Source organism: Maylandia zebra, unplaced genomic scaffold (genome assembly GCF_041146795.1).
Source record: "Maylandia zebra isolate NMK-2024a unplaced genomic scaffold, Mzebra_GT3a scaffold01, whole genome shotgun sequence".
NCBI classification, from domain to species: Eukaryota; Metazoa; Chordata; class Actinopteri; order Cichliformes; family Cichlidae; genus Maylandia; species Maylandia zebra.
Window position 1 is genome coordinate 1,648,978 of NW_027490031.1, and position 26,357 is coordinate 1,675,334.

The 26,357-nt window shown below is 45.0% G+C and overlaps 3 protein-coding genes and 1 long non-coding RNA gene across 5 annotated transcripts in view; 2 read left to right on the plus strand and 2 right to left on the minus strand.

Moving 5' to 3' along the window:
- Positions 1 to 26,357, minus strand: part of LOC101477089 (protein NLRC3) — a 374,972-nt gene that overhangs the window by 121,840 nt on the left and 226,775 nt on the right. The window lies entirely within an intron of this gene.
- LOC143415595 (nucleotide-binding oligomerization domain-containing protein 1-like) overlaps positions 1 to 26,357 on the plus strand; it is a 93,003-nt gene that overhangs the window by 21,571 nt on the left and 45,075 nt on the right. The window lies entirely within an intron of this gene.
- LOC143415599 (uncharacterized) lies at positions 780 to 6,491 on the plus strand. The gene is made up of 9 exons (XM_076880875.1): positions 780 to 1,217; positions 1,293 to 1,556; positions 1,665 to 1,919; positions 2,003 to 2,251; positions 2,383 to 2,640; positions 4,268 to 4,570; positions 4,664 to 4,933; positions 5,055 to 5,138; positions 5,261 to 6,491. Exons 1-9 carry the CDS (start codon positions 799 to 801, stop codon positions 5,325 to 5,327), a joined length of 2,169 nt encoding a protein of 722 aa, XP_076736990.1. The 5' UTR covers positions 780 to 798; the 3' UTR covers positions 5,328 to 6,491.
- Positions 8,867 to 10,396, minus strand: LOC143415612 (uncharacterized). Its single transcript, XR_013096032.1, has 3 exons — positions 10,220 to 10,396; positions 9,869 to 10,056; positions 8,867 to 8,998 (listed from the first exon to the last, which is right to left on the minus strand). It is a non-coding gene; the product is annotated as an uncharacterized LOC143415612 (long non-coding RNA).

A 26,357-nucleotide genomic window follows, 5' to 3' on the forward strand; every position in this document is an offset into this window, starting at 1 on the left:
AAGATCCTGGAGCTGTTAGCATCAGTGTGCACATATCAGACATTCCCTCTTCATGAGAGACACATGGATGAAGATTATCAGAGTGACTTCCTGTTGGATCTGTGCTCCCATGTGAAGGACTGTGAGACTAAAACAGGTCTGAGTGTCCTTCCATCATTACAGCCAGTTTTCCAGTCAGCTCCTGCAGTCTGGTTCATAAACCTCTCAGAGAGAAAGACCTCCATCCTCCTGGAGCTGCTGAAACTCCAACCAGAGAAGAAACAAGTGAAGCTGTTGATATGGCGAGGAGAAGAAGAAGAGAGTGAAGTGAGGAGTTTGCTGCAGTGTCTGCCTTTTATCTCACAGCTCAGGTAAGTCAGATTGTATTCAGAAGCTTAGTGAAGAGTTTTGATGGAGAACATGCGTTCACCACATGCAGTATACACATAGTATATAGTTACTTTACAAAGAAAGCAGAAAACAACTTTTTCTATTCATTTAATCTTAAAGTAAAGTTTTTACCGTCTCTTCTTGATTTAAAGAAGCTTCTAAAAGTGGAATTTTGACAAATTTCTAAAATATTTGTGTTTTCTTGTTTTTATGAGGATTAATAAATTAGTTATGTGCTGCAACTGAGATGATATGTTTCCCTCGTTTATGTTCTATTTAACATGGAGCGTCATTATGTACAGGAAACATGGACCAGATGGAGTCCATCAGCAGTGTGTGGCTGTTTCAATGCAGCTCACATCAAATCATCACTGAATGTTTCCTTCTTATTGTTACAGTGTTGATGTTTGGAATCGTCATGTAGCAGTGATGTTCTTTGTGAGCCTGTTCTGTGCAGCAGCAGAGAGAGAGCAGCAGACAGGAGAGAAGATCCTGGAGCTGTTAGCATCAGTGTGCACATATCAGACATTCCCTCTTCATGAGAGACACATGGAGGATGATGATGATGATCTGAAGCAGTATCAGATTAACTTCCTGCTGGATCTGTGCTCCCATGTGAAGGACTGTGAGACTGAAACAGGTCTGACTGTCCTTCCATCATTACAGCCAGTTTTCCAGTCAGCTCCTGCAGTCTGGTCCATAGACCTCTCAGAGAGAAAGACCTCCATCCTCCTGGAGCTGCTGAAACTCCAACCAGAGAAGAAACAAGTGGAGCTGAGAGGCTGCTCACATGAAGAGAGTGAAGTGAGGAGTTTGCTGCAGTGTCTGCCTTTTATCTCACAGCTCAGGTAAATAAGTGATGATGGTTTCATTTGCAGAACGTTTCCAGCATGTTCTCTGATCCCATCTTCGCTGTGTTCCAGCTGTGGTCCAGAGTTCTTCCAGAGTGTGTGCACATCCATGTCTGTAAGATCCAGAGAGGAGGCCCAGCAGCTGGAGTCTCTGCTGCAGCTGCTGGGCTTCCAGCTGCTGCTAACAGGAGCGTTACACAGGAAAAGCTGCTGGTCTGTGGGGAGAGTTCTCAACCTGTGCGGCTCTAAAGTGGATCTCATCCTCACACCCAGCAAGATGTCTGCCAGAGGAGGCGCTCTGCTCTTCAGACACACAACACAACTACACAGTCTGAGGCAGGAAGTGAAACCATGACTCTCTCCTGCTCTTCTAACATCATTTCTATGTGAATCTTTAGTTCTTGGTGTTCATCATTTCTGCTCTTTCGTCTCTTCGTTCTTCAGGCTTTCCATCGACATGTCCTTGCTGCTGTCTCAGTGGGTAAGAAGAGGCAGAGCGGCCCGTCGGCTGGCTGTTGAAGAGCTTTCTCTTGTGCCTAAGAAAGCCCGACCATCACACAGAGTATTGTTGAGGGCCGTCAGTAGTTTGGCTTCCCTGCTGAGATACTGGACAGTCGGACGGTTAGACCTGACTGAGACCTGCATCCCTGCTCAGGGTCTCATTGCACTGCTGCTCCATCATGGTCCTCTGACAGTCAAGTAAATGTCTTTCTGAACATCACAGGACAAATAAAATGTCGATTTTTACTTCAAAGCTTATTTTATATTGATGATCTCTGCAGACTGAGTGAAGAGAGCTTCCAGCAGCTCCTGTCTCTCCTCCATGAAACCCAGGACAAGGACTTGACGTTGTCCTTCTTGAGTAAGGTTGGTGGAGACCTGACCTCCTGCTGCCTGAGCTGGGAGCTGCTTCACTATCTGCTGCAGCAGCCGTCGGCTCCGACCATCACTGTGGACCTGAGGAAGAACCTGTTCTTACAGGAGGAGACCACACGTCTGCTTCCCTTTCTGGACAGGATTGTGTTTAAAAGGTGCTGAATGTGGTTTGATCTTTTACACAGTTTCTGCTGATTAATCAGGAGGATTTGAAATGCTGTCTCATCTTTAATCAGCACTTCATGGATCCTTTAAACAAAGTTGGAAATAAACTCTTTGTTTTCAGGCCCAGTCCCAGCTTTGTGATGAGCTCCATCAGAGAGCTCTACAGAGCTCACGACAGTCACGCTGTTCCCAGTTTGCTGAGGTCACTCGGTCATGTGATCAGCCTGAGCTGCAGACAGCTGGACTCAGTGGACTGTGCTGCTCTGATCTTCATCCTCAGACACGGAGACGGAGTCAGACTGAACCTGCTGTGGACCTCCATACCAGCAGGGGGAGTAGAGTCCATCCTGCTCATGCTGGACAGCGTTTCTCGTCTCAGGTCAGATATTAGAGCTCGTTTCTGTGCTGCGCTGTGTGATTGCTGAACAACACACTTTATTGTAACATAATGCTTCAAAAACAAGCTAACATTTTACTGTTAGTGTGGAACAGATTACATGAACAGTTGAACAAGAAACTACAAGGAAAGTTTCAAACAGCAGGCAGAGTGAACATCATTTAAAGGTAGAGCAGTAATAATAACAACAACAGCAACAATAACACATTTTATTAGTGGGCGCCTGTCTAACAACCCAGGGTCACCGTAGCAAACACAGAACAGGAAACAGGATCAAACAGTAACTGGTTCATGTTGATGTTTACAGACAGTAAGCTGGTTTGAAGACGGCTTTGAGTTCAGTTTTCCTGGAAAAGAATCCCAGAGCCGCTGATAGTGGCGCTCATAGTGGCGACATGTACGAACAACAATGTGGTGAAGCTTCCTATCTTATATATCATAGTTGGAAAGAGACGATAATTACACTCTGATGACACAAACAACATGTTCTCACTATGGTATGTGTTCTTTAATGATGACCAGATGTTTATTTCACTACTTATCATCGAGGGTTTCATCACAGATGCCCCGCCCCCGACTGTTGTTTAGTCTCAGAGATTCGCGCAAGCTCTTCTTTAGCATTAGCCCGCTGTCATGGCAACAGTGAGAGCCGTTTGTTGTATTTTAATCCAACACAAACTTTACTAAACAACAAAGAAATTCAGACTAATCAAAAGTTTCATTTTTTTTTAAGGGCCGACTTATCGCTGAACACACTGCAGCTTAGCATTAGCCGTCCTGTTTTTAGATGTCACACAATATTCATGAATTATTTACAAAGTTTACAAATGTCAGCTTTGCAATTTCTCATTAATTATGCAGATAATTGTTTAAAAATATATTATTGGAAATCATTTCGTTTACAAATGAGGCCCAAACATTTCTGGTGGTCTTCAGTGTTTCCCAAACTGCAGCCTCTGACTTGTTGCTTCTGATTTGTGTGTCTCATTTGTGGTTTTACCAAATGGTATCATCAGCGTTATTGTCATTTTAATCTTAGTGAATTAAAATTGGTCGAATTAACAATTTAATTGTATTAATTATAGTTATTATCAAGTGTTGTCATTACACCTCCTGGGCTACTTTTATCAGCTGCTCGAACAACAAGCTGAAGGCTGCAAATCACAAGTTTGTCTGCAGACACATTTGAACTGGACCCATTAAAATAATCTGCTACATGCTGTGTTTCTGTGGCTTCCTGGACACAAAGGAGACATTTACTCTTCATCACTGCTGACAAATGATGCTTTTAATCTGATAAATGCAGTAAATTATGAACAACGAGTTACCAGATGAACTGAGTCCTTATTCATTTAAAGCTGTTATCTGTTAACATCCACCTGCACAATCAGCCCAAGCAGGGAAACTGGGCTCAGTGTGACTTTGTCTTAATAACATGAGTGCTGTGCATAAATCCAACATCTAATTACAATAATGTATCTGCTGCTAGTTCATAGATGCTGTTCTTAAAATCCTTTAGTTTTAAAGATCAACACATTTTATTGGAGCCAGCAGTTTGTTTGCAGCATCTATCATTTTAGATTTTCTGTCTCCATGCGTTTCTTTCCAGTGTTGACAGGAACCAGCTGCTGAGGTTCATCCACTGCTGTGCTGCCTGTGACGTCCAGCAGGAGGCAGCGTCAGGCCTGCTGAGGACTCTGCAGCACAGCTTGGATCTGTCCTGCTCCTCCTGTGTGGAGCTACCGGAGGAGGATCAGACTGAGCCTCTGAGTCTGACTGCTGATGACTGCAGGGCCGTCTCCACCATCCTGACACAGGGCAGCCGGGACACACAGCTGGACCTGCGAGACTGTGAGGTGGAGGACAGCGTGCTGGACCTGCTGTTTCCTGTCCTCCACAGGGTCCGCCTCAGGTGGGAAAGACCACCGAAGAGTCTGAACCAGAGAGAACCTTGTTCACGCTGGTGTTGATGCATCCTGACAGTTTCTCTGTTTGTCCTGTTTAGAGTCAGTAACACTGTCCTCCTCCAGCTGCTGTCTCTGGTTCCTGTGAACAGTGAGAGGGACGCAGTGAGGCGGGCGGTGTCCCTGTGTACAGCCCTGGGTGGAGAGCTGGATCTCAGTCACAGCACGCTGGATCAGAGGGTCTGCGGGGCTTTGGTCCAGATGCTGGACTCGTGTGAAGGGCTGACAGAGCTGGACCTCAGTCACTGTCAGCTCACTGACCAGCTGCTGCTCCCTCTCATCACACATCTGCACAAAGTCCAAGTCCTAGAGTGAGTGTCACACACTGATCCTCCTGTGGGAGGCACCAACAACCATCAGCCTGTTCACACACACTACAGTAATATAATGTGCAGCGATCAGTTAGAGCCACATGTTGTGTTTGTGTTACAGTCTGAGTCACAATCAGATCACTGATGCTTCGACCGACGTGTTACTGCAGCTGCTCTCCATCAACCCCTCCATCCACTGTGTGCGGTGAGCCAACATGAAGGAGTTTCTTCTCAGACTCTGAGAGGAATCATTCACAGCCTGAGCTCACGTGGATTCATGTTGTTCTGTGTGAGTGACGTCTGCTCTCTGCTTTGGTCTCTTTCTAGACTCTTCAGCAACAACATCGTGCACAGAGCAGCCTTCAAGGAGCACACGCAGTTTGAGATCTGGTGAAGCGCTCGCCATCATCACCATCGTCATCATCATCATCCTCCTGGTCATCATTATCATCACCATCGTCATCATCATCATCCTCCTGGTCATCATCATCATCATGGTCGTCATCATCATCATCAGAGCAGCCTTCAAGGAGCACACGCAGTTTGAGATCTGGTGAAGCGCTCGCCATCATCTTTAACATCGTCGTCATGGTCGTCATCATCAGGGAGATGTAGTTTTATGGTCTCAGTAAAAACTCTCACAATTGCTTCATACTAATCTGTAATATACAAGAGCAATAATAGGTCAGCGTAGTAAGTGTTAACAACTGCTGTAGAGTATTTTCTTTTTCATGTCGTTATTAAAATGCTTTGTTTTATTTATTTGTGTAGAAACGAGCACGTCTCATGTTTCTGCGGATTTTTATTTTATGGAGATCTGAAGCCATCTAGTGGTCATCGCAATATTTACACATCAGGTTGTATTATTGTGATTAAAATGTTTTCAATTAGTGTAAAAACAAAATGAGGCTGTAACTGTTTTATTGTACAGTTGTGAGTCGGCTTAGTTTATTTTTGGTACTTTTGCAATAACTGTACTGATTTTTGTGTACTCGCACACAAATGTTGATTCCACGAAATACAAACAGATACTGAAACGTGTAACAGCTGAATTGTTCATTGAACAAATAATGAACAAGTTCTCACAATCATCTCTTTCCAATGGAACCTATAACCAGATAGGTTATAGGTTCTTATAATCCCGTGAGCCTTATGTATGAATTCTGGTTGTGTTTACTGACATCGAAACGATTTTATGTACACGGCGCTTGAAAATCTGTCAAATGTTTCAGTACGACTTTGCTAAGCTACGAACCCGCACCGCTTGATGGATTGTCGGAGCATTACGGCTATCGTAGGCGGAGCAATATGTACTGTGCTTCAACATAATATTACCGTATTGTGTGTGTGTAACCTCTTTTTAAGTTTTGTACATAGTATACATGATTATGCTCAGGATCTGTCGGCCATTTTCCACTGGAAATGCCTTTTGCTTAAACTGTCAGCGAGGAATTTGCATTTGCACTGTTAAATTTTTATTATATTATTATATATTATATAACTTTTAATGCACATAAAAAAAAACAGCTGCTTGTTTAAGTGAAAATACATTGGTTTTTTTTTTTGTTTTACACTAATAAAGTTGTAAATTATTTTGTCTAGTGTCAATTATATCATCAGTTATATCGTTATCGCAAATTTTCAAATGTATATCGTGATAAATACTTTTGGTTATATCGCTCTGCTCTAGTAACTACATAAATTGCAAAAAAGTGCAATAAACTACAAAAAAGTAAAAAATTGTTGTTTTTTTACATATATTTATAGTTAGAGAAATGTAAGAGGTTTATCCCTCAAAACTGTAAATACAAAAAAATTGCACAAAATAGTTTCCAACAACAGGAAATTTCTTTTGAGCGTCTTCATAGTTTTATTTTTGAGATACACCAATTTTTATATACAGCAGGAAAAAAGAAAATAAATAGTACAATGCAAATTTGAAACAAAAAAGAAAAACAGCATGTGCATCAAAATAATAATGGATTGCAATTACAATTTCACTATTCATTCACTCTCACATTCACACACTGGTGCAGGCAAACCACAGTTGTAGCTGTAACGGAGCGGAAAGGCTGATTTTATTTCCAAGGTGGTTTGTGTTTTTTAAAAGGAAGGAAACCTTCCTCAAAACGGGCAGAGCAGTGGAGCCGCCAAGGGAAAGCACACGATAAAAAAAACTGTAGAATTAAAAATATAATTTATTATATTTAAATAGTTAAAAATGTAAAATGAATTAAAACAACCTTGGCCAAGGGATAACACAATAAAAATCAATCAAACACAACATTAAAAGTCCAGTGGGATCCACCACGGCATAAAAGTCCCAGGGAGTTAAGAAATCCAGCGAAGTAAAAGGGAAACCCAGCGGAGTCCTCTCCTTCCTTTCCGCATTCGCGTCTTGATATGCTAGAGAAAGGGAGGAGCGGCAGTCACTATTCTTCCGGCAGTTTTTATTCAATAAAAGGGGATAAGTCGAAGACTTACCCCGGGTGGGCAGAGCTCTCAACTCCGCCCGCCGCTTCTTTAAAACTGCAAAGCCACACAGCCGTCCCGTGCCTTCCGCTGGTACTGTCACTCTCTGCACTGGTGCCCTGTGCGCTGGTCCTCTGCGCGCTGGTGTTCTGTGCTCCCTCGAACCCAACTCCAACCCTCTTATGTGTCATTGAGCACTCTGTAAATTACCTTGCCTTTCCTCTCAGGTGTGTCCAATTAGTAAAAACGGGGGAAAGGGCGGAGTCTCTCCAGGACAATTTGACGGTAACTAAAACATGCAAACTAAATAAAACACTGCACAAAATATAACCAATACATGCAATATAAAAAATAAATAAGTACACTTCACATTAAAATACAGCACAGCAAAACAACATCCGTCCTTCCCTGGATGACATAGCCACAGCTGCCCTGGGGCAGACTGACAGAAGCGAGGCTGCAATAACGCGCCATCTGGCCCACACCAGTATGCGGTAGGGTAAAGTGTCTTGCCCAAGGACACAACCACCAGGACAGTGAGAGCTGGGGATCGAACCGGCAACCTTTCGGTTACAGATGAGCTTCTCATGCAATTTGAGTTCTAAGCATCCCAGAAACGATTCAGAAAAGCATGAAGTCAAACATGAGTTTTAAAAACACCAGTATAGGCTTATAAAGCAAGGCCCATATGTAAAAAAAACCCTACATTTTCTGCAAAATGACGTCACTTCCAATTTCGGACATGCAATAGTTCGTGCTGACGTCTATTCCAATGTAGGAAGTGTTACAAACAGCTGATCGGATCGGCAAAGCGTGTTTCTGGAATATTATGTTTTTGTTGCTGCAAGTGCTTTTTATGCAATTTTTGCAAAGCTATATGTGGAAGGAAACCGTGGCCTAAGACAAGCTGAATGAATAAGATGTAAGTACAACTCCTCTGGTTTCATATGCCAAAAAAGTTATTGCGCTAGCTTATGTGGTTCCAGTTCTCCAGAGATTTAAAAATAGTTATGCAAAAGAGAGCGTGCCCGCTACGACCGGCTTTAAAGGGTTAAGAGGATAAAATGACCCTATTAATATATCCATATTGATACATATTGATACCATCCTTTCACTCTTCACATGCATTTACTAAATGTAATAAAGCTTTATCCCTTTATAACAAATAGAAATCCCATCATCACTATATTATTCATTCGAACCACAGATTGTGGGTCTAATTGAAGTGAGATCCACAGCTTTGACAGCCAACAAGCACTGATCAGCTGACCTCAGAGAGCCAGATATTATGTATGGTTGCAGTAACTCACTGACAGTCACTCTTCAGCAACAACATCGTGCACAGAGCAGCCTTCAAGGAGCACACGCAGTTTGAGATCTGGTGAAGCGCTCGCCATCATCACCATCGTCATTATCATCATCCTCCTGGTCGTCATCATCATCATCATCAGAGCAGCCTTCAAGGAGCACACGCAGTTTGAGATCTGGTGAAGCACTCGCCATCATCTTTAACATCGTCGTCATGGTCGTCATCATCAGGGAGATGTAGTTTTATGGTCTCCGTAAAAACTCTCACAATTGCTTCATACTAATCTGTAATATACAAGAGCAATAATAGGTCAGCGTAGTAAGTGTTAACAACTGCTGTAGAGTATTTTCTTTTTCATGTCGTTATTAAAATGCTTTGTTTTATTTATTTGTGTAGAAACGAGCACGTCTCATGTTTCTGCTGATTTTTATTTTATGGAGATCTGAAGCCATCTAGTGGTCATCCCAATATTTACACATCAGGTTGTATTATTGTGATTAAAATGTTTTCAATTAGTGAAAAAACAAAATGAGGCTGTAACAGTTTTATTGTACAGTTGTGAGTCGGCTTAGTTTATTTTTGGTACTTTTGCAATAACTGTACTGATTTTTGTGTACTCGCACACAAATGTTGATTCCACGAAATACAAACAGATACTGAAACGTGTAACAGCTGAATTGTTCATTGAACAAATAATGAACAAGTTCTCACAATCATCTCTTTCCAATGGAATGTCATATATCAGTAATAACAAAAAAGGACCTCACAGCAGAAGCATAATGTGTTGTACATGTATTTTTCATTTATTGTATTTACCAACATCAAGAAGTCACAAGCAAGCAGCACATTAAAGACGTGCAGTGTTTTCAGAAAGAGATTTTTCTTACTACAGATATGTGAAATGTGCTGTTATGGTTTATTACACACAGGCAAATCATTTAAACATTATAGTCCATTGTAAAGAGGTGATTGTGCGAACTTGTTCAATATTTGTTACACCAAAGCATACTTGATGCTTGATGTAAACATAACCATGAAACTAGCCTCATACGATATTTCAATAACCCAGTAAAGTCCAGAAAGATAGAAAGACTGGGTCGAAGACCAAGTGCCATGACACAGAAGGTTAAATCTTTTTACAAAAATCCTCTTACTGCTCTAGAGTCGGTCAGGCAGCTCCTCCTGCTTCATTCTCCTCAGGAAGTTCACTGTGATCTTCAAATGCCTCTCTGCTGCTGCTCCTCTGCTCATCATCCTCCCATTCTGGGTAATCTGGACTCTGAACCTTCTGGATCTTCTTCAGCTCGTCCTTCACAAAAGTGACGATGTTGTCCTCCAGCAGCTGGAACAGAATACTTTATGAATGAGCCAATCAGACTGAAATCATGGAGCCAAACATCAGATCCATGTTGGACACACTGACAATCCACCGGTCTACAAAGAGCAGCATGGAGATGACTGTGAACAGAACAGATGTAAAAAATAGTTGTTGTACATGTACAGACCATAAATATGGAGTCCAGCTGTGTTTGATGCTGCTGGACAGACTGACCACTGGGAACCTCTGAGCTCTGCTGGTCCACACTGTGGAGGAATAATAAAAAATTAGCTCAATCACAAGGTACGTTTTCTGCTCTGTGTTAGTTCTCAGACAACATAATCGTAATTAAGTGTGTAAAGCTTTAAATTGTGTCCTAGATATATTAGGCTAGGGGTGGGGAACTCCAGGCAAACAAAGACACAAAACACTAACTTGACTCTAAACAGAAGAAACGAGCAGCTTTTTCTGTTCTGAGCTTATTTATATTTGACACACATGCTTCTCTTTGTGCAAACAGACGTTGCACTATAAGGGTAACCTCGCACACAATGACTGGACAGCACAGTGATGATGCTGGGAGATCCTATACGAAGCAACACAGGAACACTGAGAACAAAAGTTTAAACATTGATTATATTGAGATCAGCAGCCGACCCAGTCTAGATAAAGGCGAGCAGCTGGGACCGCTGCTGCACCAAAAACAGGTTTCCAGTGTTTCCATGTGTGTGTGTGTGTGTGTGTGTGTGTGTGTGTGTGTGTGTGTGTGTGTGTGTGATGTCTTTTGTTCTCAGTGTTTCTGTGTTGCTTTGTATAAATAAGCACAGAACAGAAACAGCTGCTCGTTTCTTCTGTTTAGAGTCAAGTTAGTGTTTTGTGTCTTTGTTTGAGGCCTAATGTCAAGCAGAGGTGTGTGTAACTGCACTGGTCTGTTATATGTGTGAAGTGTGTGCTTCTCTTCAGCATCATCTTTGTCACTGCTGATTCCTTTGTGTCATCATTTGTTGAGAAGAGAGAACAGTTATAACGGAGGAGCAAAGGGAAGCCCTGAAATCTAAAGGAAGGACAAGTGTTGGCTCACCAGTGATCCCAGCAGAGGCCACTGGTTTGGCTGAAGTTGTCAGGGGTAGGGATAGCTCAGTAGGTAGAGTGGCGGCTCCATGATCGGAGGAATTTCCCCACGGGGATGAATAAAGTAATCATTATTATTATTAAAAATAGTAAGTGTGTGATTCAGGTTTTTCCAAGGCTATTATGGGCTAAGATGTTTTACATTGTAATAATACTAATCACAGGAAGTTGGTACTATATTAATCTTTAGTTCATTAAAGGACATAATCTGGAAAAAAAACCCCTCCAAGATTCATTTTTACAAACTTTTACAAAAATATTTATAAACAGCAATTCAGAGTCTAAAATTGTATAAGCCTTAGCTTTTAAGTAAGAATATAATACAAATTACAAATTATATGGAGTGAAAATGACTAAACACCGACTTCAGAGTTTTCAGAGTACAATGCAGACTCTGCAGTTCTGCAGAAAGAAGTTTGGCTTCCGACTGCGGTCTGGAGTGTGGGGCCTCCCTGCTGCTGCGGAGTCGGGGCGGTCTGCCTCCCCCCACCGCAGGGAAAAGGGTAACACCACCTGGGTCTGGGTGCAGTTCCCCCCTCCAGGGGCAAGGGTACCTAGACCCGGTTTGTAGAGTATGCTTGGGGAGTGTGATCGTGTGTACAACGTCTCTTTATGTCTGTCTCCACGTTGGTTGAGTGTGGAGTAAGTGCATATGAGAGCATGAGGGTGGGAATGGATGTTTGTATCTGTGTGTGCCTGTATGTCTGTGTCTATATGTCAGGTTGGGTATCAGACGCCACCTCTCTGGGGACACCTCAGGCCCTCCAAGGTTTGGAGGCCTATCTCCCCCCACCACCACTTCCCCTGCCAGTGGCGGACTCCCTCAGACATCGGTGCGTTGGTGGTTCTTTGTATCTGGGGGTGGGCGTCCGGGTACACACCGGCTCACTCCTTGGCGGCCGCTTATTGGGGCCTGGAGCCTGGGGCTCGCTCGGGCCACTTCGGAGGTGGGGTGCCCCCGGCCTCTCGGCCTGGGGCTCGGTCACTCAGGCCCGGCTGGCTGCCGGCGGAGCTCACGGGCGCGTCACTGCAACTCCCCCTGGCTTCTGCTCCGCAGGTGCTGAGTGAGTCCTCATCTGGGACTCTCCTCAGCTCTTTCTGGGACAGTGGCGCAGCTGCCCCTCTGTTGGTCTTCCTTGGTCTCTTGTGTTCTGGGGGCCTCTGGATGTCTGGAGTTTTGATCTCCTCCATACCTGCTTCATGCCCTGGAGGACGGGGCTGTGGCCCCCCCACACCCTCTAGCAGATCATTACATGAAGGAACCTTTTAAAAAAAACAAGCGCGTCCATGCTCACAGGTGTACACACGGGTGATCACACCCACAAACTACACCCTTTTTGGCTCCTACCTCAAAGCACACTGTGTTCTGTTGATCTTATGTGCTGCACAATAATGTTTAATATTTAGTATTTACTGTCATATTCACATATATCATTGTGATCTTGTTTATTCTATTACTCTTGTTCTCTTCTGCTTGTTTTCTTTTTTCTTTCTCAGCAGGTGATCCAGGTGATTGATATATGCATTTTTTTTCTCTGCCCGTTCTGTTGGTTTTTGTTTTTTGCCCTTCTCCCCCGTCCCTCTTCTCAGCTGTTTCTCTTTCCCTCTTTCTTTCTCCCCTTCTTTCCCCCAGTCAAGTCTGTCCCGTATTCAGTAAGTGAAAATAAAATAAACAATAAAAGGTGAATCAAATGGACCATTACGGCAAGGCTGGGATGGTCAGTTTGGTAAAGTAAATCCGTTGGGCATCTTTCTTTGCCTTTAGACAACAATTCTGATGCAAAAGAGCCAAACTGGACAGAAATAAAAGAAGAAAAAAAGAAAAAAGTACTGCTAGACAACCAGGCTGCTTTAAAGCAGGTGATATTTAGGTTGGAAAATAAAAAACAAGTTGATAATAAACATTTTACAAAATCTTTTGGCAGCTAACATCTGGAAGGTAGCAGTAAAAGTGACAAACACACACACACACACACACACACACACACACACACACACACACACACACACACACACACACACAAACAGACAGACCCGGGGAAGAAACTCACATTCCAGGAATAAAACACTGTGATGTTTCAGAAGCATCTGACAGTAAACATTAGTGTTGTGTGAACTGTGCAGCTGCCAACAAGAACATTTCTTGTGGGCAACCAGTAAATATTATGTGGGGGAAATGAACGGGGGTAGTTACTCTAAGGTCTGAGTTCAGACCAAGTAAACATCAGTAACCAGTTAAAGCCAGAAACAGTGAGTGCAGCACCGTCATGACACCCGAAGTTCTGATATTGTTCCACCAGGAAGCGAAACCTCAGCGTCATTTATCTGTCTGATGGTTGTTTGTGTTCTTAGGTTGATCCTGCCAGTTAGTTTAGGGGTTTTTTCTCTTTCTAAGAGAAAGACAGCCTTTGTGCTTGGACATGTCCGAAACTAGGACTAATATGTATTTTTAATTTTGGAACAGTGCACTTAAACAAACCTGTCAGGTGTCATCCCTGCAGGGGTGATGTTTTTTGTGTTGTTGATGATATATTATTATTATTATTATTATTTTACATTTTATTTGAAAGCACCTTTCAGTGCATTCAGTGACACTGTACAAAGCAGAATAATAAAAGCAACATCAAAGCAAGAAGTTTACACATAAAATTGTAAAACAGATTTAAATTAGCAGAGTTGAGAGGTTATGTGGGATAATCTATTTTGAACATGTGAGTTTTGAGTCTACACTTTAAAAAGAGAGAAGGAAGTGATATTCCTTATATCAGGAGGAATTACAGAGTCGAGGAGCAGAGCAGCTGAATGCCCTGCTCCCCATGGTGGCAAGATGGGGGACAGAGAGAGAAAGAGGAAGAAGATCTGGGACACGGAGATGGTGATCGGAACCAAATCAGAGAGAAATGGAAAGAAATGGAAACCTGCAGTCAGCTGAGACTGAAGAAGTCACCTGGATGAGTGACCAAACGTTTCTCCCACAAAATGCTACGTCCAGATGAACAGAATCAACTTTTGGAGACTCTATAGAAGAGAACAGACGCACGGAGACGGAAACTAAATGCAAGAAAAGACGGGCAAAATAAGATGGAAGTACAGAAGACAGAGACGCAGACTCGACACAGAGAGGAAGGGAAACAGACACCGAGACAAACAGGAGTTCCAGAATAATCTGTGAGACGTAAACTTGACGACTCAAAGAACTTAAACACTCATAAAGTGCAGGACGGTGACTCATCGTAGCAAACAGCGCTGTGAATATGTTTCATTTACACTGTAACTCTGTTACTGTTCATAACATTCAATTATAAAATGATAGCTTTAAAATATGTGTTTGTATCGTTCTGTGTCAGCTGTGGTGAAGTTATTTCAACAGAACATGTTGTCACAGCATCATCAGTTATAATCTTGTACAATTACAAACGCGTGCATCACTGTGAACATGCAAAGTGTAGCTCATGTTTCATGTTTCAGCTGCTGGAAGTGAAAGCATGTCTGCCCAGAGAGGAGACCAAGAAGAAGAAGAAGTGAGAGAAGAAAAGTGGAAACACTGTAGAAACTTTACAAACTTGTTCAGCGTTTTTGGTTTTGTTTTAAATTTATGTGATGATTCCAAAAACACTGCTGATTAAAAATGACTGATTGACTTTTGACTGATTGTCTCATTTAATGAATAAATTATCATATTAAACTCCTCTGGGTTACCATAGTAACATGACCAGCAAAGATGCTTTGACATGCAGACTGGAGCAGCCAGGGATCAAACCACCGACCTTTCTGTTGTCAGGTGACCTGCTCCACCTCCTGAGCCCCACTTCTCATGACAAATGACTCACTTTTCCCTTTCTGTTATTCTCACTGACACTTGAGGATTCATCATGTTTGATCAGAGGTTTTCTTATCACGTCTCTGTTCTGTGTTCGGCACAGATTACACAACACCGACACAATGTTGTGGAGTCTGTGTAAACAGTGTTTCTGTGGTGACCGCAGCTCACTGTCCTGATCATTCCCTCTGTTACCGTCCTCCCTGTTTAACATGTTTGCTGTGTGTGATGTTAGCATGAGCTTTGCTCCAGTTTATCACTGGGTCCCATCATGCTCTGCAGCTCTGTGGGTCAAACTGAAAACACTTTGTAGGTGTTGTTTCCTGAGCTGCTGCTTATTCTGCAGCCACAGGATGTGCCAAAGGCTCAGGGAGGGGCAGCCATGTGACCACTTCGGGTGAGAGAAAGAAGACATAAAAGATGTGCTGTGGAAGAGCCAGATATGAATAATAACTAATGATTAAAGACTCACATAGTGAGTGAAGAAGAAACACCCAGTGCATCATGGGAGCCCCCCAGCAGCCTACACCTATTGGGTGGTTGTTACATGTACAAGATTCAAACTTGTAATTTGAACTAAATAATTTCATTTTTCTATGGTGAACATAATTAAATCATGTAGCATCTGCATGAAACTCAGCAACTTAATTCTTGTTCATGTTGAGATGACAGGATACAATCTAGTAAGAGTGGTTTGTTGCCTGGACTCACGAAATTCACAAGATACCATGATGTCACGATTAGTGGAGCGGACTCAGGCGCAGACCACAAGTTTCTTCAAATCAAAAGTGAATTTATTTACAGTGTTCTCCACGGTGAAATATATATACACACACAACGGTGTCTGGGGAAAAGGGGCCGGGGTTCCAGGGTCCGGGAGTGAAAGGGGCAGGAGTCCAGGGACGGGAGATTTCCATACAGCCCTCGCAACCACACACAGCTCCTCTTCTTTCCTCTATCACTCTTGCTCACGCTCAGTCACCGTGCACAGGGAAAACAGGTCCAGGGGAAATCTATACACAGACAGAGAAACAGTTAGTCTCCTGGTTCAGACGTACTCACGAACAAACTTTGCAGAGTGCAGGACGACTGACGCTGATGGCTCAACGATCCAGCGACGAGTAGAGCAGACTCGCCATCTTAAGTAGGACTCCAATTCTCATAATCAGCGGCAGGTGTGCTGATCATCTCCAGGTGCGTGGGCCAGGAGCAGGAGCCCATACTGAGCTCCGCCCCGGCAGGAGAAAGAGAGAGTGGGAGAGGACGAGAGAGAAAGGGAGAGCAGAGGCGAGAGAGGAGAATAAACAAAACAAAGCGCCTGACTGCTGTCAGCTGGCGAGGTGCGGGGACCATGACACATGAGATATCAAACTGCAGGAAAATCACTGGAGTTTTAAGAGACAGACAACTACACCCACACTACATGTTTGCTGTTTATTGTGGTTTAACCTGTCAAAGACAAAAACATACAGAAAATTCTGCATCAATCACAGCTTTCCTAGTTTTGTTAAGCCTCACAGCAAGAAGGGCCTGGGTTCAAATCCACAATCTGGCTGGTTTGCAGGGTGTAATTAGAGTTATTGGTGATTCTAAGTTACCCATGAATGTAAGTGTAAATGGTTGTTTGTCTCTATTAAACCATCAACCCACATATTGGTTCGTTAAGCAAGACTAGCAGTAATTCCCTTGATTAACAAAGTAGTTGTTCAAACAACAAGATTTCATTGTGTTCTCCTGAAGTTTTTAACTTGTGGTTCCACAGAAGAGGGGCCTGAAAACTGAAGGCTCTGCCTCCCATTCTACTTTTTTTTTAAACATTATGTTTATTGACTTTTATATTACAGAACAAGCAAAAAATAATAGTACAGTTAACATGAGATTTATATTAAAGAACATAGTCCCCAAAATAAACAAATATAAATTAAAAGAAACAACAACAATAATAATAAAAATAAATAAATAATAAAAATAAAACAAAACCGATGCACAGCATGGGTAAAACAAACAAAGCAGGGCCCTATTTCAGGAAGCCGGTTTAGAAAACTCAGAGTGAAAAACGATACTCAGGGTTGAGTAACCCGGAACTGTCCAACTCGGAATATTCGGTTTCAGAAAGGCTAATAACAAGTAGTTCAATCAACGCGGAGTTGCTTTAACCCCAAGTTAAGCACGCGCACGAGGATACATAAAGCCCTGATTAGTGGAGCACAGATTAAGCGAGTCACCATGGAGACGGAGGGAAAGAAGGCGCGGTCAATGTATTTTACAGCGCTTGACGCCGAAATTCTGATGGCAGCATATGCCGATAACATGCAAATTTTGCAGAAAAAAAAGTAACACAGCCTCAGCTGCAAAATAAAGGGAGCATGCATGGCAAAACATAGCCGACAGAGTCAATGCGTGAGTGTTAATTTAAACATTGATCTAGGGATTTCCACCCATTTAACACGTTATTTTATTATATGTTATTTTATTTTATATTTTATACATTTTATTTACCTTCTTCCGCTCCTTCCCCACCACCTCTCTGGTGGGGAAGGAGCCTGAGTTAGTGCGTGAGGTTGAGAGGTACCGGCTAGATATAGTTGGGCTCACCTCTACGCATTGCCTGGGCTCTGGAACCAGTCTCCTGGAGAGGGGCTGGACTCTGTCTCAGTCTGGAGTTGCCCCTGGTGAGAGGCGGCGGGCTGGGGTGGGTATTCTAATATCCCCTCGGCTTGCTGCCAGTACGTTGGGGTTTTTCCCGGTGGACGAGAGGGTTTGTTCCCTGCGCCTTAGGGTCGGGGAACGGGTCCTGACTGTCATCTGCGCTTATGCGCCGAGTGGCAGCTCGGAGTACCCAGCCTTCTTAGAGTCCCTGGGGGGGGGGGGGGGGGGGGTGCTGGAAGGTGCTCCACCAGGAGACTCTGTTGCCCTGCTGGGAGACTTCAATGCTCACGTGGGTAACGACAGCGAGACCTGGAGGGGCGTGATTGGGAGGAACGGCCTCCCTGATCTGAACCCGAGCGGTGCTTTGTTATTGGACTTCTGTGCTAATCACAGTTTGGCCATAACGAACACCCTGTTCGAACATAAGAGTGTCCATAAGTGCACGTGGCACCAGGATGCTCTAGGCCGTAGGTCGATGATCGATTTTGTAATCGTATCACCAGACCTGCGACCATATGTTCTGGACACTCGGGTAAAGAGAGGGGCTGAGCTGTCAACTGATCACCACCTGGTGGTGAGTTGGATCAGGTGGCGGGGGAGGACGCTGGACAGACCTGGTGCACCTAAACGCGTAGTGAGGGTGTGCTGGGAACGTCTAGCAGAGGCCCCAGTCCGCGAGATCTTCAACGCACACCTCCGGCAGAGCTTCAACAGCATTCCGAGGGAGACTGGGGACATTGAGTCCGAATGGACCATGTTCAGCGTCTCCATTGCCGAAGCTGCTGCATTGAGCTGCGGCCGCAAGGTGGTTGGTGCCTGCCGTGGTGGTAATCCCCGAACCAAATGGTGGACACCAGAGGTGAAGGGAGCCACCAGGCTGAAGAAGGAGTCCTATCGGGCTTGGTTAGCCTGTGGGACTCCGGAGGCAACCGACAGGTATCGACAGGCCAAGCGGAATGCGGCTTGAGCAGTGGCTGATGCAAAAACTCGGGTGTGGGAGGAGTTCGGAGAGGCCATGGAAAAAGACTTTCGGACTGCCTCGAAGAGATTCTGGCAAACCGTCAGGCGTCTCAGGAGGGGAAAGCGGTGCTCTACCTGCACTGTGTATAGTGCTGGCGGAGCGCTGCTGACGTCGACTGAGAAAATTGTCGGGCGGTGGAAGGAATACTTCGAGGACCTCCTTAATCCCACTGACACGTCTTCCGAGGAGGAAGCAGAGTCTGGGGATGAGGGGAATGACCCGCCAATTTCCGGGGGCGAGGTCACTGAGGCAGTTAAACAACTCCTTGGTGGCAGAGCCCCTGGTGTTGATGAGGTCCGCCCCGAGTTCCTGAAGGCTCTGGACGTTGTAGGGCTGTCCTGGTTGACACGCCTCTGCAATGTTGCGATGAGATCAGGGGCAGTACCTGTGGACTGGCAGACCGGGGTGGTGGTCCCCATTTTTAAGAAGGGGGACCGGAGGGTGTGTTCCAACTACAGGGGGATCACACTCCTCAGCCTCCCTGGGAAAGTCTATGCCAGGGTGCTGGAAAGGAGAGTTCGTCCGCTAGTCGAACCTCAGATACAGGAGGAACAATCCGGTTTTCGTCCTGGTCGCGGAACACTGGACCAGCTCTTTATCCTCTCGAGGATACTTGAGGGTGCATGGGAGTTTGCCCAACCAGTCTACATGTGTTTTGTGGACTTGGAGAAGGCATTCGACCGTGTCCCTCGGGGTGTCCTTTGGGAGGTGTTGCGGGAGTATGGGGTGTCTGGCCCATTGCTACGAGCCATTCGATCCCTATACAACCGTTGCAAGAGCTTGGTTCGCATTGCCGGCAATAAGTCGGACTCGTTCCCGGTGGGTGATGGGCTCCGCCAGGGCTGCCCTTTGTCTCCGGTTCTGTTCATAATTTTTATGGACAGGATTTCTAGGCGCAGCCAAGTGGCGGAGGGCTTTCGCTTTGGTGGCCTCAGAATCTCATCTCTGATTTTTGCAGATGATGTGGTTCTGTTGGCTTCATCGGGTGAGGGCCTCCAGCTCGCACTGGAACGGTTCGCAGCCGAGTGTGAAGCAGCGGGAATGAGGATCAGCACCTCCAAATCTTAGGCCATGGTTCTCAGCCGGAAAAGGGTGGAGTGCCCACTCCGGGTCGGGGATGAGTTCCTGCCCCAAGTGGAGGAGTTCAAGTATCTCGGGGTCTTGTTCGCGAGTGATGGGAGAAGGGAGCCGGAGATCGACAGACGGATTGGAGCTGCAGCTGCAGTAATGCGGACGCTGCACTGGTCAGTCGTGGTGAAGAGGGAGCTGAGTGTAAAAGCGAAGCTCTCAATTTACCGGTCGATCTACGTCTCTACCCTCACCTATGGCCACGAGCTGTGGGTAGTGACCGAAAGAATGAGATCGCGGATACAAGCGGCGGAAATGAGCTTCCTCCGAAGGGTGGCTGGCCTCTCCCTTAGAGATAGGGTGAGAAGCTCGGCCATCCGGGAGGGGCTCAGAGTAGAGCAGCTGCTGCTCCACATCGAAAGGAGCCAGCTGAGGTGGTTCGGGCATCTGACAAGGATGCCCCCTGGGCGCCTCCTGGGCGAGGTGTTCCAGGCATGTCCCACCGGGAGGAGGCCCCGGGGCAGACCCAGGACACGCTGGAGAGATTATATCTCTCGGCTGGCCTGGGAACGCCTTGGTATTCCCCCGGACAAGCTGGAGGAGGTGGCTGGGGAGAGGGAGGTCTGGGCCTCTTTGCTTAGGCTGCTGCCCCCGCGACCCGGCCTCGGATAAAGCGGATGAAGATGGATGGATGGATGGATGGACATTTTATTTTGTGATGTGAGCGCAGGTGCAACCCAACAGGCCCCAAACGTTCCTGGCAGCAAGTAAAAATGAAATATAAAAATATAGTCCAAACAGGTAAGGTGTAATTGTATTATGAGCCATAGTGCTTGGTCTGTTTGTCCCATGTAAATCAATTGCAGTTAGAGGCTACATTAATTTTCTGTCTGTAAGCACTTATTGAAATTATCTGAGCACATTACAAGTACATATTTGCTTACTCTGTATGCTCAAATGTGACCCCGTTATAGCCAACAGAAAAAAAGCGGAGGCCCGAAAAACAGGTGGGGGTCCTCCACCACCACCACTCACAGAGGCTGAGCAGTTGGCCCTCAGCCAAAACAGTGGGCGCCCTGTGGCTGAAGGCATCTCTGCGGGGACATCCTCTGAGTCAATAACCCCGCAAGACACAAGTGCCTACATAAGGGGTAAATTCTAAATAATACATGATGTGCATACATCCTTTCTTCACAGTAACCTTTGCAGTGCTGCTCATTCATTTGATAAACTCTTTACCATGATGAATGTTTTTGTAGTGAAGTTATTTTCCTACTGATTTTGCCTTCCCTCAGTCTTGGTTGTCTTTGAGAGCATAATGACAATTGTTACGTTCTGGTCCCGGCAAGTAATCAAACGTAACAAAAAGTTTGCCCCACTCACTTCCCACCCACGCATAAACCACAACAATGACACCTTTTTCAAGTATTTAAGCAGCCATTTATTTTCATCGGCAGTGAGCAATGCCAAAACAATAAACAAAACTCCCTACAAACAATCCCTACACTTCCCTACACCAAAATAAAAAGAAGCCAAAACAAAAGACAAGTCACTTACCTAACTATCTAACGAAAAACAGGAGAAAACTTGTTCAATAAAAGAAAACGGCTTCTCACGCCTACTAGGCTGCGACAGTGAAAGTTATACAACAAAAGAACCAACAGTGACCGCCACTTGTTAACTTATTTACAATTATTTACATGGCAAGGCTAGAGGTACACGTGAATACTCCAGCCCGCACTATAATGACACCACACACAACTCTGTGACCGAGTCAACGAGGTTCCAAAAAGCACTGCCAGGTGACTGTCATCCGGACGTTAAGTACTGGAGGTGGTCCATCCATTATCCAGTCCGAAGGTAGGTAGAGACTCCACCCAGATACCTAGCAGCCACGCCCAGGTGTCCACCTCCTAGGAGAGAAAAAAGGGAAAATACCACCAGCCATCCTCCCGTGGAAGGCACAATACCAACAAACACATCACTGGGTCATAACAGTTTCCCCCACCCAAAAAAAATCAAACATCGAACCCCACACAAAGATGTTTGATTTAAGACCTAGAGAGGACAGCCATAACATTCTCTAGAAAAGAAACAGACCGGGTGGTCAATGCCATTTTCATCCTCCTGCACGAGCACTGCACCCGCCCCCAAAACACTGGCGTCCACCTCGGAAACCTTGGCCCCTCAGGAACCGCCCAGGGACACCAAAAGTCTCCAGATTGCGCTTTCGCTCCTCTGCCCACGTCAGTCTGAGCCCATTATCAGATGAGATGTTGTCAAAGAAAGACTTTGCTTTGTCATAATAGCACTTTGGACCAAGATGATCCTCCCCTGAACTCAGCTGCAACCCCTCCGTTTCCCTTCCCTCAGGACTCCCATCTTTTAGATTCAACGTCTCCTGGGCCTTCTTCTCAAGCGCCTCCTTAATGAATTGCGCGTTTGAGGAATCAAAATCAAAGTCTGTGTCAAATTTAAGGGTGGGAGATGGAGCATTAGCCACCATCAGCTGGCCTCTTCTGCGGTTCCTGCGCCGTCGAGGTCCTTGTCTTTTTCTAGCAGGTGGCCTGGTTTCATCATTTTGCTGCTGAGATCCACTCGCACCTCCCCTCTGCCTAAATGTCTTTACACTGACGGTTTGAACAGCCTTTGATGTAGCACGATCGAAACCACTATTATCTGTAAGCGGTATATCAACTACTTCCGGCGACGGAAAAACTGTGCAGCCAGCTAGATCGTTTCACAAGATTATGTCAATACCTGCAACCGGTAACTGGGGTCGCACCCCAAGCTTAACCTCACCAGACAGAAACTGAGACGAAAGCTGCACCAAGTGTAAAGGAATCCTAACTCCCCAGGCTAACACATCAGCCCCACAACAGGATTGAGCTGAAAACGGTAAGACCCCCTCACGAATGAGCGACTGTTTCGCACCAGTGCCTCGCAAAATACTAACAGGAACCCGCCGATCGTCTCTTATCAAGGAAACAAAACCGTTTGACACAAACGGCTTAAACTCCTTATCTACTTTATCATTTTCGAGTGCCATCACTTCCCCCAAAGTAGGAGGGTTTGTCTGTAGAAGGTTTATTGGGGAAGGTGGTGCACCCTTCCTGGTCATTTCTTTTCTTTTCAGAGCAGGGCAAACCGCAATAAGGTGTCCCGGCTCATGGCAAAAAAAACACACACGGCTCTCAATGGATGAGGGGATGGCACGGCGGGTGCCCCTTGGAGACCATCTGGGCGGGCTACCGGAAGACTGAAAACTGTGAGCAGGAACCGAAAACACCACTTTGTGTGTCAACACAAACTCATCAGCCCGTATAGCAGCAGCGGCGAGAGTCGTAACCCTCTGCTCGTTTAAGTAGGTTACCACAGTGTCTGGTAGTTGATTTTCAAACTCTTCTAACGTCACCAACTCACGCAGGTCATTCAAGGTTTTTACTTCTGTAGCATGACACCACTTATCAAACAGCGTTTTCTTTTCTCTGGCAAACTCCACATAGGTCTGGTTGGCGGATTTTTTCCCATTCCTAAATCTCTGCCTGTAAGCCTCTGGCACCAGCTCATAAGCACGCAGGACAGCAGCCTTCACCACCTCATAGTCAAAACTGTCCTCCAGAGAAAGAGCGGTGCACACCTCTTGAGCTTTCCCCACCAATCTACATTGGAGTAAAAGAGACCACACATCTTTTGGCCAGTGCAGCGCACCTGCGATACGCTCAAACACTGTGAAATACGAATCCACCTCAGTTTCCCGAAACGCCGGCACCATTTTGATGTGTTTACTCACATCAAAGCCACCACCTGGCATCGGGGCCGGCGGCTGCGGAGATGGCGACTGCGGGGATGATGACTCCGGGGAGGGTGCCTGCGGGGATGGTGACTGCGGGGCTGACCGAGGTACAGGAGGACTGGCAGACACAGATGCTCCCCTCTCTACCTCCAGAGCCCTGATCCTCAAGTGCATAGCTTCCACCTCCAACTGCTGTTTCTGTAACTCCACCTCCCTAATGCGCAGCGTAACCCGCAGCTCCTCCGCAGAAGGACTAGGTGGAGAAGGGAGATTCTTCAGTGGGGCAGAAACACCAGCAACAGCCCCCAGCTCAACCCCCCCTGCAGGACCCGGCTCACCAAACAACCCCTTGTCCGTCAACTGGACACACAGGAGCTCCCTAAGCTCTTTCTTCTTCGCAGTCAACAGCACAGTCACATCAAAGAAATCAGCAACAAGCAAGAGATCAGCCTTTTTACACCTGTCCAGCTTCTCCGCAGACGGGCTCAGAGTGAAGTCCTCCAACTTAAACTCCATCCTAACACACACACACCCCCCCACACAAGAAAAAACCGCCAAACAAGAAAACAAGCCACAAAAAGAACACAAAAGAGACGAGCCCCCAATACCTAGCAGCCACGCCCAGGTGTCCACCTCCTAGGAGAGAAAAAAGGGAAAATACCACCAGCCATCCTCCCGTGGGAGGCACAATACTTGTTGGTATTGTGACACATCACTGGGTCATAACACAATGAAGTGTAAGGTGATTGGTATGTTTGTTAATTGCCATTTGGTCCCTTGTAAGTTATAAGTGACCTGTATAAACCTCATATTCTATCAGTTGATGGTGGTGGTGTACTGCATCTGGTGCAGCCCCCTGTTGAGCCAGACCAACATGCAGTTGTGAGTACTCTTAATACTCCACAGATTATATGAGTTTACAGTAGAACAGCAATGTTGTTAATCTCTTTACTGCAGGAAAATAATGAAGAAACATTGACAGCTGTTACAGAGGAGGAAGCAACAGAGACACTTTATGAGGTTTACATCTTTTAATACTTTGTGTACAGGAAACACAGGCGACCAATAAAGCCAGTTGAACAAAAAATCTGTTTTTCCGTCTTTCAACATGTTGAGGTGATGGGTCAAAGGAAATGATTGTGACATATGGTGTCTCTGACTGCGCTTCCATCTTGTATGTCCGTGGGAGGGTCAGGATGTTCATGGTTTGGATCACTGCTTATCACTCCCTCCAGTTAATACACGACACCACGGTTCTTCATTCACTGATGGATTTATTCTTCCGTCACACTTCTCCTCAGAACACCATAAAATCCACCGTCAAACTGTTATTACATAAAAGTACAGAATGACCAAACATAAATATTACAAATAAACATTTAAACCCAAGTTAACAAATACACGATAAACAAACACAGTTAACATACTTCGCTGGCTGCACGTAACCGTGAGGGAATGAGTCTGCTTCAGGAACAAAAACTTAACAAAAATAATTCCCAATTTCTTCTTCTTCGTAGCTTTCTTTTACTTTAAACTGCTTATTTATTCCTTCTTCTGACTTAGTTAACTTATTAACTTAGCTTCTTTGCACATGCCTTTTACTTCCCTTTACGTCACCTAAAAAAAGCCTGTGCGCAACACAGAATGAACCTTAGTTCCTACCTCAAAAGGAACGACAATAAATAAAGAAAATAAATAACATAAATGAACACAATAAATTAAACAAACTGACATAATTTACATTTATGGCAGTTAAACTCCCACCAAATCTCAACTTGAGATTTCTTCACAGATTTGCATCTTCAAGTTATAAGCATTTACAACAGTTTAACACATGCTTATTCTGCTTCAACAAGTAGTACTATTTTTTGCACTGGCCTTTCAAGATAAACTGGCCTAGCTGTGCGTTTTCCCTGTTTGTCCAAGGTTGAGTCACTAACCAACAGCTTTACCTTTCTGACCCTTCCATCAGAGCTGGGGTACACCTCCGTGACTCTTGCTAGTCTCCAGTGATTTCGCGGAGCCCTGTCCTCTTGAAGAATAACAATGTCATTGACATTGGTGTTCCTTTTATCCCCATGCCATATCTGTCTTTGCTGGAGATTAAGAAGATACTCCCTCCTCCACCTTGTCCAAAACTCATTCGCCAAGAACTGCACCTGACGCCATCTCTTACGCAGGTATAAATCTTGACTCACGAACTGACCCGGAGGTGGCAATATGATGTTAGACTTCATCAGAAGAATGTGATTTGGTGTGAGCGGTTCAAGACTTGTGGGATCATTCAGGTGCTCTGTTGTCAGCGGTCTGCTATTTATAATAGCCATCACTTCATACAAAAAAGTCCTAAGTGAGGCGGTGTCAAGTCTTTTAGCAGACTGATCAAGAATTGCTGTTAGAACACTTCTGATTGTCCTTATTTGCCTCTCCCAAATTCCTCCCATATGGCTTGATGATGGGGGATTCATTACAAACTCACAGCCATATTCCTTCACCTGCTCATGATCCCAGTTCTTCATTGAGTCCATGAACTCTCTTTTTGCACCCACAAAGTTGGTACCTTGATCACATCTCAACTGCCTTACATTCCCACGTATTGCAATGAATACGCGCAATGCATTGATGAAAGCATCTGAACTGAGGTCATCAAGCATTTCGATATGTACAGCTCTGCAACACATACAAGTGAAGAGAAGACCATACTTCTTCAGTTCCTTTCTTGCATCCCTCACATAGAATGGTCCAAAGCAATCCATGCCACAATATGTGAATGGAGGGGTCATTTCCATTCTGTCCTCTGGCAAATCTGCCATTTTTGGATCTTGTGTGTTCCTTCTATA

Coding starts and splice junctions, on each gene's coding strand:
- LOC143415599 (XM_076880875.1), top strand. CDS start 799: ATGTTCTTTGTGAGCCTGTTCTGTGCAGCAGCAGAGAGAGAGCAGCAG. Junction 2,641..4,267: donor GACAGCGTTTCTCGTCTCAG/GTCAGATATTAG, acceptor GTTTCTTTCCAG/TGTTGACAGGAACCAGCTGC. Junction 4,934..5,054: donor CACAAAGTCCAAGTCCTAGA/GTGAGTGTCACA, acceptor TTTGTGTTACAG/TCTGAGTCACAATCAGATCA.